General features: G+C 38.5%; 1 protein-coding gene across 1 annotated transcript in view; it reads left to right on the plus strand.

Moving 5' to 3' along the window:
* Positions 1 to 12,704, plus strand: part of LOC135079269 (steroid receptor seven-up, isoforms B/C) — a 69,554-nt gene that overhangs the window by 11,928 nt on the left and 44,922 nt on the right. Inside the window, exon 2 of the mRNA XM_063973884.1 lies at positions 6,503 to 7,048. Coding sequence (XP_063829954.1) covers positions 6,503 to 7,048 — 546 coding nt within the window. The remainder of the gene's footprint in view (positions 1 to 6,502; positions 7,049 to 12,704) is intronic.

Below are 12,704 nucleotides of genomic sequence, written 5' to 3' on the forward strand. Positions count from 1 at the left end.
CTTATTTTTATAATATCCAGAAATAAACTTGGTATTTTTTAATTCACTCCGATTTTAACGTTCAGTTTATTAGATTCAAAATAGGTATAGTAAATAATAATCCTTCTGTTGGTTTATGAACACTAAACAATGATATTTTCGTTTTTCCTCAGAGGGCCTAGTGGGAATTTACATCAAACGCGCTCACTAGTGAGCGCGTCAAAAAATGACATTAAATGTATGACGATTGTACAGCGCCCCTAGCGGGAAACGTTCAAAAACTAAAATTTTTATACATTTTTTAAACGGAGCGCGTTTGATGTAAACTCTCACTCAGCCCACTGTTTTATAAATTCTGTCTTGGTAAAGTTGGATAGAAAAATCTCTGTGTGGAGCTTTTCATCCTTTACATGTTTATTTTCCACCACTTGGTTATCTATAACATCCTCCGAAATTCTGTGATTATTAATCTAATTTATCATTCCTAATTGTTTGATTAGTTTAAACATGAATTCAACATAAACGAACACACAAAGTAATTCATTCAAAATATCACTAAAATATACATTGATTACATTAAAAGATTATACCTACCTATTAACTGTTCAACCAATAAACATTTCAAATCACTAAGCCAATCCCATACATTTCCCCACAATATATTTACACAAGTCGCTTCTTTATTTACAAAAGCCGTCTTATTTATTCGCCTCCCCGTTATTTGTTAAGTAGCAATTTAATTTATAAACAGTGCTAATTTTCACTTAATCCTCTGAGCTATGCTTATGGGCCGACGATTTGATTAAAAAAGAATTAAATTATCAATCTTAATAAAAAGTAAATAGAAATCAAGTTTCTTCACACTTTTCGCTGTCAAAAGAAATGAAAATGAGACGTAAATGTATAATTTGTTGGCTAATGGGTATACTTGTGCTAAATACATTGGAAAAGCAGTCACTAATATAAGTACCTAACTAGCTTTCCGCCCGCGGCTTCGTCCGCGTGGAATTTTGTCTGTCACAGAAAAACTTAATCGCGCGCGTCCCTGTTTCAAAAACCGGGATAAAAACTATCCTATGTCCTTTCCCAGGACTCAAACTATCTCTATGCCAAACATCAAAATCGGTTCAGTGGTTTAGGAGTGAAAGAGAGATGACTTTCGCATTTATAATATTAGTGGGTATAGATTTACATGAATTTCCATTGACAGTAATTTTTCAATGACTAAAATATTATTTGAGTAAGCTGACGAAATAAATTATAGTAGGTATTACAAGAAAAGTAAACACAATATCTTCTTGTTTTTATTAAACTTTGGAACGTTGATTCATAACATTATCGTATTGTTTTCTGTTACTTACTTTGTTTTTAAGATAATAATAGTTTAAGGTCTGTTGGTTCTAATATTTTAAAGAGTAAATTAAACTAGTAATACAGCATTTACCACAAATCAAAATTAGGTAACTGAAATTGTAGGTACCTTATAACTGAAAATCAAATATTGTTTAATGAAGAATGATAAAATATGATTATGATTCTACTGAAACATTACTTCAATGAATGCAAGAATTATGTTCCGAACACATCAAATAGTGCCTGTGGGCGTAGTGTGAGTTTACGTCATCATGCATCACGCATTCGATGTCAACTGCGTAAAAAAGTGACATAAAATGTATGACGGATTGTACAGCGCCCCTAGTACAAACTTTCAAGAACTAAAATTTTCACACTGATCATCAAACTGCTCCTGAATCGAATGTACCTACTACTGCTATTTCTATTTATTTATATTAACCGGCACACAGTGGTGACTGAGTTTGTTGCGGCGCTTCTTCTCAGCACTTGCCAAATGTTGGTCTCGAAGCGCTCTGGTAGGGTAAAAAGATTATGAGACATGTAGAGGCTCCTTAAGAGCAAAATGTCGATTTGTAAGAACTATTTATTAGTCTAAACAAATAAAGAAATTTTGACTTTGACTTTGACATATATTTTTTTAACGCAGTAGATATCGAATGCGTTTGATGTAAACTCACATTACGCCCCCAGTACATCTATCTAGAATGAAAAACTTTCGACTTCAAATCGTTTGCGTATTCGAATCACCATTAAAAGATTTAGTACCAAAACTACAACAGCGCCCTTGTGAACGTGTCGTAAAGTGAACTTAGTAAGAGAAATGGTTGCACTAAACTTATTTTGACAATCAAAATTGACACGTTATCGTTTAATTCTAAGGTTGTATATTGAATTTTTTCGAGTACGCAAACGATTCGAAGATGAAAGTTGTTCATGCTCTGACCGCAATTTGAATAATCAAGCAACAATACTCGTCATTACGAAACAAAAATCGGTAATGCACCTAATCGCAGGTTCGCATTCAATTAAAGTGTTGGGATAATTCCGTGGAATAGGAGTGACCGTGCGCGCGCGCCGCAAGTGGGCCGCGCGCGCTCCCACGCCTGTCCACACCTCGGTGTATCACATGCAATAGCGAAGCAGTATGTTATGTCCGATGTTATGTTAAAACCTGTATAAAATCTGTGTAATTTAAATAAAATAAATTAATAACAGGCAGGCCGCTAGCAATCGATCAACATGGAAAGCATTGGGGTAGGCCTATGTTCAGCAGTGGAAGTCCTATGGCTGAAATAATGATGATTATCAACCGAATTAAAAAAAAGAGGAAGGCAAAGAAAGAGATGATCACTGATGAGATCAAAAATATAGCAGGCCCACTAAGTATGACAATGAAAAACTAAATTAAGGAAATAGTGGAAGTAGCTGGAAGAGGCCTTTCTTTCACAAAAACACATGTTTTTTTTAAATTCAACTCTACTTCTGTTTTAGAATAATAACTCCGTGTTAATAAGGGCAGAGAGAGAGCTTAAGAAACTCGATTACTATGGTCAAATCAGAATTAAGTTTCAACGTCTTTTTTCTTTGAAGTCTATAATAATGTTCTTAACCTTAAGGCCAAGTAAATCTAACAAAGTTTTCATGAAATTCATTTTCAACTTTAAATCTCTACAAAGTACCTACTCCTCGTACCTACTTAATTTTGCTTATCAAAGCGAGTTACTAGCCATATTTTCGACTGTGCAAACTGACGCGAGTCATTACACTATCTCGAACGCATCTCCGAAATGACGGTGCGTCGGTATCGGGCCGATCGGCGCGCGCGCATCGACCGCTTGTTTGGCTTTTAGCAACTAATTATGACTCGATACTTCGATGATCACCGTTGTTTTATGAACGTGGATGGTTACATCTCTGGATTTTGGTGTTTTGGCAACTTCAAAACCTTTCAGTGGTCCTTTAATGCAACATGATCACCGTTGTTTTATGAGCGTGGATGGTTACATCTCTGGATTTTGGTGTTTTGGCAACTTCAAAACCTTTCAGTGGTCCTTAAATGCAGCATGATGAGCGTTAAATATTCAGGCAGCTAGATCAGGTTGAGGTCTTTAGATGAGTGCATTTACTTTTGGGGCATATTAAGAGTCCTTTCAAATTCCCGTATTTAACGTTTGATACTTAGGCCGATTTGCACCACCGAACTTTGACCGTAACTATAACACGATAACCGGTGTTTTTTGTATGGAGTTGACAGATTTTTGACGTTTGTCAAAGCTAAAGTAAGATACCTAACTTCTTGATATGATTAGTACACCTACGAAATCTTTCCAAAGTCCGATTTCGTGTGAAAAAATCCAAATCTGCGTAAAGCACTCACAATCGCCGTCTTCCCGGAACCACCGGTTGTCACTTCCACCGAACTTGTCTGACAAAAACAACCTGCTGGAAATAAAAAGAGTTAGCGCGTGCTGGCCCATTCGCCGCGGTAAGGCAGTGGCCATGCTTTAGTTTATTTTATTTTTATAAAAAAAAACCCTTGTTTTGCCAAGAAGAAGCAAGGAAAAAAATCTCAGAGTTTCTTAAAACTCAGTAAAGTATTAGAACAAGTTTATACATTTTTTTCCATCCGTATAGAAGGCACATGAGGCTAAAATTATAGCCATCCATAGTGTTTTCAGTTATGATACTGTCGACTTTAAAAGAAATGTTATGGTTTGATGGCATGGCAGATTTCTGACTTGATTAGTTACGAGTATATTGAGATATTGGTATGGAGCTAGACATTTCTCGTATTTATTTGTTCCAGAAAGACCAAGGCTTACTTTACATTAGCTAGTTATGAGTACCAGAAGTAACACTATGAACACGGCTTAAGTCTGCCAAAAAACTCCCGCGCGCTTGGAAAGATTCCCGCGCCGAGCATTCTTCTCTGCGTTTTGACGATTCGTCGCGCGATGATTTGTGGCATCACGACAAGCCTGGCATGCTGTACAGACAGCACATCAAGCTTAACACTGTGGCATCTTATGTCGTTGTAATAAGTACCATTTTTCGACGAAAAATTATGATCTGACGTGCTATCGAATGTACCGTTGAGGAAGAAATTGCGTAGCACTTGTCAAGTATTGGTTCATATAGTTTAGATGTAGGCCCAAATTCTCGAAGATCTTGATTGTTCTAATTGCTAAGCTAACTGTTATTGATATATTATTATTACTTACTTCATTTTCGTTAGACATTATGCACTGCCATAAGCGTTTGACATACCTATTTTCTAAAAGCTTAAAAAACTCTAAACAGTGTTCATTCTTACAGTTGAAGAGGTGCTGAAATCTCGTAACTTCACGGAAAACCATAACTTTCTGAACCACAACGTACTACAGATCTATCTCAAAACTATCTAATTTCGCTTAAGTTTCGTTTATTAATATTAAATATCATATCCAAAATAATAAAGTAGGAAGTATCGATTATTCGTGTACCACAATTTTCACCTGTCTCCAGTCGTGATTAAGATTTTACTTTTTCGACCGATCACCTGCTTCTGCAGCAAAAACTGTCAATAAGCCGTGCTAAATTGTCAATGGTAACCAGTGGCTCGAGCAACTTTTTGATTTCATACTACAGACACAGTCGTGACCATATTTTTACAAGAACAGGTTCCATTCAATATTTTAACACAAAATCGAATGAGTTTTTCTAAGACTACTTTCGCAGGACTTTCATATTTGGGGCAGATAAACCTTAACTTAGGTGAACTAAAAAAATAAAAAACACAACAAATTGGATTTACGAATATATTGGGAATCAATGTTGAGTACCTAACAATATCCAAAATCTTAGGCTGAATTGCACCATCATACTTGAACTTTGACAAAGGTCAAAAATTTTTCACCCTCCATTATAAAAAGCACCGTTTATCGTTATAGTTACCGTTAAAGTAAGATGGTGCAACTCACCCTTAGTATCACAACATTTCTATCGATAACGATCAAGAAAAAGTACATAAATCGAATGGCTATGATAGTCAATTTTTCAATATTTAAAATTTAATAACACACAGTTATTCAAACAGTAAAGAATATTAGATGAACAACAAAGGGCTTAGCTCTGTTTCAAAGATATGTATGATGGAGGTCAAATACTTGCTAGGGGACAATTTAAAACGCATTAATAGAAATTACTACGTTGTTGTGGCAACGAGAATTGTACGATCTGTAATGGACAGTAATGCTCAGTTTCCACTCGTACCCAGTTTTGTAACTGAAGCATCATCATTTTGATTATGTAACTCTATCTCATTAAACACAAACTTGTTCTTTAGAACTACATCTGTAAATTGTGTATTTACCAATGTATAATGTATAATACTTACCTTAATTTTGTTTATGAAACTAAAGTCTGTTCAAGCCGTTAAAACCTCTTTGTCTTGTTTATTAGGTCTGAACAGTATTATTACCGCATACCCACTGGGTTTTCTCTGCCGCAGACGGTAGCGAATACCGCTTAGGTCTGAATAGGCCTTAAGAGCTATCGAAGAACGCGAGTTTTTAATTAGTTAGGTAAATAAATACATCTATACCAAACAATGTCAGATAAAGGTTCGTAGCAAAATAATACTTAAATAATTACCATTTTATTAATATCTATTTAATTCGATCAAAATGACAGCCACAAAACTAAAACGAAAGCCAAATACTCGTAAACCTAAGCCCATAATGTCCAAGCAAACTCCACATTTATGTCAGTTTCATTTCAAATCAATTTCCCAGTCATTAAGCATTTAATTGTCCCATAACAGTAGGTAATTTAGTCTTATGGTAACACTTAAATTATACCAATGAAAGCAAACCCCTTCTTCTTAGTAGTCGGAGTAGGAACCGGCATTAATATAATTACAACGTCTCGCAGTTGTTAGGACGAACATAAACTGAGTTATTACAGTCATAACGAAATGCAATGAACTTGTGTTCACATGCTAATTGCTATCTGCCGGGCACGTATGTATTTTAACGTCAATTATACACGTCAAATAAAATTTAGAGTCACATTTACTACTGGATTGCCCATATAACAGAAAATCCTTAGTAAAACAGTTAGATTTAAGCATGCCTCAAGGATCTATTTTGAGTCCTGTGTATTAATTGTGGTTTTTCCTTTGTTTTAGCTGTACAAAGAGGTCGAGTGCCACCAACGCAACCTACCGGCCTCGCCCTCCCTGGTCAGTTTGCCCTCGCAAACGGAGACCCCGCAGCCGGCCTCAACAGCCACCCCTACCTCTCCTCCTACATTTCCCTGCTCCTCCGAGCAGAGCCATACCCAACCTCAAGATACGGGCAGTGCGTTCAGCCTACCAATGTGATGGGAATAGACAATATCTGCGAGCTTGCCGCGAGGCTGCTGTTCTCCGCGGTGGAGTGGGCGAGGAATATCCCGTTCTTCCCCGACCTTCAAGTGACCGACCAGGTCGCGCTCCTGAGACTAGTCTGGTCGGAGTTGTTCGTGCTCAACGCGTCCCAGTGTTCCATGCCGCTGCACGTGGCTCCGCTGCTGGCGGCCGCGGGTCTGCACGCCTCGCCAATGGCGGCGGACCGAGTGGTCGCCTTCATGGACCACATACGAATCTTCCAAGAGCAAGTGGAGAAGCTGAAAGCGCTTCACGTCGATTCGGCGGAGTACTCCTGTCTGAAGGCCATCGTCCTCTTCACGACAGGTAAAATTTTAGATAGTCTTTTTGGGGAGGCGCGGTTGTTGCTTTACAGAGTGGCGGGCGCGGGCGGCGCCGTGACCAACTACGGAGAGTTGTTGACGTTGGTACGGACGCATTTAGATGCGTACGCCGACGCCACGAGGGTCCAGGCGCCGCCCGCGCCGCCTCCGCCGTCCGCGGCTTCTTCAGGATACTATTCTACGCTGGACACGTCACTTGGCGTCAACTCCTCGCTCTCGTACGGCAGTTTCCTTTCGACACCGTCTAGACTGCCACCAAATTACACTAGTAGTCCTCGAATGCCTGAAGCTAGTGCAAATACGTCTTCTCCTTTCAAATTCTGGGACGGTGGAGTTAAAAGCCACAAATCTGAGCAGGGGGGTTGACGCCACGTATGGGCTTTGGGATGGGATTACGTTGGGTGCTGACTGCTTGTCACTTGGCATCTTGGGCTATCTAGGGGCATCCTCCGCGTATTTAACCGTTAGCTAGGGCACTATATGTTTGTGAACGGGGATAATAACTCTCACTCCTCGGACCGAAGGATGGGGAGTCCGCGACTTATTGTTCTCGCCGGTCAGAGATTCTTCCGCGAAATGTGATATTGTAAATATTTATTTATTAATAATTTATTGTAGTTAAAATTAATTTACCGCGAATCGTCGCGTTACATTAAGTGATTTATTACTTGTAATTTACTAATTTATTTGAGATTAATACACGCGCGTAATTTATTGTCTACTAATTTGGTTTCATTTGATTACTTATTTCCTTTTATTTATGCAGCTTGGTGAAGGTATATGGTTGTGGTGATTCTCGTTGCGATGCGTTCGCGTTGAAGTAAAATTTAATTTTATACGGGAATAGCAATAAACTTTCATTTTCCGTGTTGTTACGAGCCGGTTAAGGCAACGTCGGGTCCGAGACAATTTCTCGTTTTAGTACCGCTGAAGTGGTCGGGCTTCGACAAATTTTACTTCCAAAGATATCTAGATAGTTCCGCGCATTAATTTTGAATGCTAATTAGTTTAAGCGTTTCTGCGGTGGATATCAAATTATGTATTTCCATTTTCAGGATGGACGCTACGACAGCAATATTTTCAATTAATTATACCAACACAAACTTATACTATTGAATTTTATCGGGGTCTTTGAAACCTAAAATTTTCGTTTGTTCTCATTTATCTGAGCAAAAAGCTTTAACAAACTCATTCATAACTTAAAACTCGTAACAAACCCGGCCAAGTCTAAAGACGGCTTATAAAAACAAATGCTTACAACAAAATCAGTAAGAAAAAATTAGGTACATTTTCATTGAAATCTCTCCTGAAAATGCACCGATTTTTCAGTTGCGCGAATTTCCGCGCCACGTTATGTGTACATATAAAATTTTACCGCAAAACGGCTAACACAACACTGTCACTGGTTACTAAACAGAATATAAAAGTAGTTACTGTGCATCCAACACTGAGTCTGCCGACCATTTTATGCTGGTCCCCTTCCCTGCTCTCGGTTGGGACAGAGAGGGTGTTAAAGGGGGATTTGTGTGTACAGATGAGGATCTTTTAAGGGTGGTCAGCCTGGGGGTACAATGAATATGCATTGGCAATAAGCCGGCAACTTTCTCTGGACTCGTCGCATAATAGTGTAGAGCCAACTTTGCGTGTGCTGGATTATCGTAGATTGATTCGTTAATGCGTTTACATCGCAGACTTTGGCGTGTGAGTTGCGTCGCCATTGTCCGCCGTGTGTGCAGTTTATCGGTGTGAAGTAATATGCGATTGGCTTAATAGAGAAACTTGATCTACGGTTCCAAAAGCATGAAAATGCTATCATAAACTTCTGATGAATTTAGAGGTGGATTTTTTTTCTAAAAGTATTTATTTTATTTGTGATGCAAGTTTTTGAGGCTCACCAATAGCACTTCGCCACAGCTTGGGGACAAAAAAATATAGCGTAGTGATTTTCAAATGTACTTAAATTGGGTACATAGCCCTGTTACTTTCAATTAATTTTAAATGCATGATAATTTACGTAAAACTGGCTATTATCATCAATAATTTACATTCATCATACAATCCAACCAAATACCGCATCGTAGCTAACCTACTAAGTCTTGAAAGAATAAAAGCAATGATCAACAAAGTCCATAGCATAATTAAACAAGGCTGATATTGAAAGGTTCTCACACGGCCTGCGCCACAGCCACAATGGCTGTCTGTTCAGGTGTAGGGTGCATTACCGGCGAGCTTAGTCACGCTAGGGTGACCACAAATCATGTAAAAGTAATAAAAAAATAATAAAAAAGATCATCAGTAAAACAATGTTACCAATATAATAATATGCATTATCTGCAAACAGGTTTAATTGTAGTAGAGGCGTCTAGAGAATTTAAAATTTTATAGCAGACTTCATTTCAAGATCGATTTGCAATGTTTATTTTACGTGACATGTGAATTTTAAATCGAAATTGATTACGACTGTCTATTGTTATACTAACACTGGACTACTAATTAGTAGACAGATTAGAATTTTGGTAAGCCCAAAATTGCTTTATACGAATCTTATTCATAAGATTTATTTTTGTACTTCTAAAATTAAATTCAGTTTTAGTTAGCACTATAGGTATAAGAGATAATCTTAATAATGACTTTTGTGGTTTTGTTCGGGATTTACAATCTTAATTAATTACTAATTTTATTTGTAGGAATATTTTGATCACGAATGCGTCGTTTTTCTCATGATAGCGGATCACAATCGTATGAATAATAGCAGATGATTCAATATCCTGTTCCTTGTACAGCACATTAGACTTTACATTTTTGTTGCAAAATCGCATCTATTTATTAATACATAAGGTGCCTTGGTGATTACGTTGATGTGCCGTCGCGTGCTAATGACTAACAAGGCACTCAGTCCAAAACAAGTAGTCAAATTCATAGAAATCGTCATTTTAGTCAGCTCGTACACGTAAGCTTCATGTCAAAGTCTGACATTTTTAAAGTCTTCTTCCACTCACGTGGCTTGTACTGAGGTTATAAAATTTTCAGAACATCTTGTATCGCCTCTGTCTATGAGTGTTTAATTTTGCTGTCTAGCTTTTAAGCCCAGAACAGACGGTGAAACGCAACTGCAACGAAACTGCAACTGCTAGTTAATTTTGAGTTGCATCTAAGTTTCTGCCATAGCGTCCGTTGAGAGACCACACATGACGCGACCAGTTTGAAAATTTCAGTCTCAGTTTCATTCATAAGAATCATCAGAGAGTTGCAGTTTCGTTGCAGTTTCGTTGCAGTTGCGTTTCACCGTCTGTTCTGGGCCTTACATGCGACTTCGGCCATATGCATTTCGATCTGTCACCGAAAGACTTTCGCACGCGTCTCCCCCTTTCAAAAACCGGGATAAAATTTTCTTGGGTCTCAAAGTGATTATCTTTTATTCAACTATATGTATGTGTTCAGTGCTAGGTAAAAGTACGTTAAAGAAGCAAACAGATATGTAGATAAAATAGATTTGACTTAAGTCTTGTAATAGTATCTATTGTTAATTTTCCTATACAATAAACAGTATCTTTCTATGTTAAATTCGTACAAAACATTAATTCCATCCAACTTAGCCATACATACCCACAATGAAACAATACGTTAACACTTTAAAAACAAAGCGCTGCGGGCGAGACCCTTCAGGGTTTTCAGGGCGGTGCTGACCAAGTATACCTGTCCCGCTCGCACCGCGGGCGAACGTGTGAGTGCGAGCAGTGTGTGTCTAACGGGACCGAGTCGTGACGACGGGACGCGGGACGAGTCACGATTTTGAAAAAGTGTCGGACGCGAGCTCGCGCGGCATCCCTGGAGATGCGCCGGCGCAAGGGACACGCTTTTGGATAAACATAATAATAATTGTTTTAAACTTTCAATAATAATAGAATAATTATTATTTACGGGATTGCTACGATACGGCAGCAGGCTACGGTATCACGTAGTTATGCTTCATTCAACCACACCAACGCGTGCAGATCGCCATCGCCGGCGCGATCACGGCGCGATCAAAGGCCAATGACAGGTCGCGTGATCTGTCATAGGTCGCGCGATCTGTCATTGGCCTTTGATCATTGATCTCGCCGGCGCGATGGCGATCTGTACGCGTTGGTGTGGTTGAAGCTTTTTTCCGTCATGGCACTTGCAACAATGCTGAAATATCGGAGACTCGTAAATAATAAGGTGCAAGGTAGCAATCCCGTAAATAAATAGAAAATCGAATAATATTAATTTCCTGTCCATAGGCCTGGTTTAGTTCCCATCTCTCTTCAACAGTCCTTGCACTTAGCGGGTGCTGTTTTTAGCTGTATCTCTTCAATAGTACAGGCAGAGATAGTATCCGCTAGGTGTTCACATCCCAACACATTATCGTATCTCGAAAGGAGCTCTTCGTGTTGGATCTGTATCCTCACGAATACCTTCCAAAAGGACCGGCCTTCGCGCCGTGACTTCATAGGAGATACAAATAAATTATATTAAAGTTCTCTATATTCTGTCACTTTGACCTTTATCTCTGCATAGATTGGCACATGGATTACTTAAAAACATCCTTACTTATCATCTAATCAAAGTAAATTAACTACTCCTACTTAAACTAAACTTTGATGTAAACATAAAACGTAGATTAAAAGATTGATTATGTCTTTAATTTTTCAACCAGTTAGTGCTTCTTAATGCTTCAACCACACCAACGCGCGATCACGGCGCGATCGGAAAAAATGACAGGTCGCGTGAACTGTCATGGGTCGCGCGACCTGTCAGTGGCCTTTGATCGCGCCGGCGATGGCGATCTGCACGCGTTGGTGTGGTTAAAGCTTTATTATTGTTGTTTAATCAAAATCGGTCCCGCCTCTAACTGGCGCCAGCTCCACCGTACGGCATACTCTGCATCGCTGTATTGTACCTTATTTTATATAAACTCACAATAACAGGAAAGGAAGAGCCTTACCTACATTCACTAAGCTCTCAGATACACTGTTCAAACCCGTTTGTAGCTATACCTAATTTTGCTGATAGAGTCTTACTTTAGACTTACTTTAGTTATACGATAATCAATACTAAACATTGTATTTATTTTGTTGTTCTAGCTAGAGCAATATTTAAGGTAACCAACCAACCAATTTTATTTGTATTTACCAACTGTGAAACCACACATGTAATGCAATAAATGATTTTATTTGATTTGATTTAACTTGTGTTGGTTAATAGAATAATCGCTAACATGAGATGCTTCAGTATTTATTTGATATGCCATCATCTCTATCGGACCCAAATTGTACGTAGGGAAATAATCACGAAATTAAATCCATAACAATCGCATTTCAAAATCACTCGCATTTCAATTGTTTTCTTAACAGTGAATGGAACACTTTTTCAGCCAAATAAAATGTCAGATCTCAATAACACTGCAGATCATAAATCAGCGCGACCAAACTTCAAAATTTTACAATCTTATCATGACACGACAATTTTCTGAGTCCCTACAACTTTCTGGGCCCAATTACTCCATATTGTTGGCTCTCCGGAACCGACCACAGCCTTTGGCCACAATCACCTCCCCATTGTGTTCGAATTACTTGCAAATTCTATTAAAATATCCGTAAAAACTCCGTTTTCTCCAA

This window comes from Ostrinia nubilalis, chromosome 16 (assembly GCF_963855985.1).
Source record: "Ostrinia nubilalis chromosome 16, ilOstNubi1.1, whole genome shotgun sequence".
Lineage (NCBI taxonomy): Eukaryota > Metazoa > Arthropoda > Insecta > Lepidoptera > Crambidae > Ostrinia > Ostrinia nubilalis.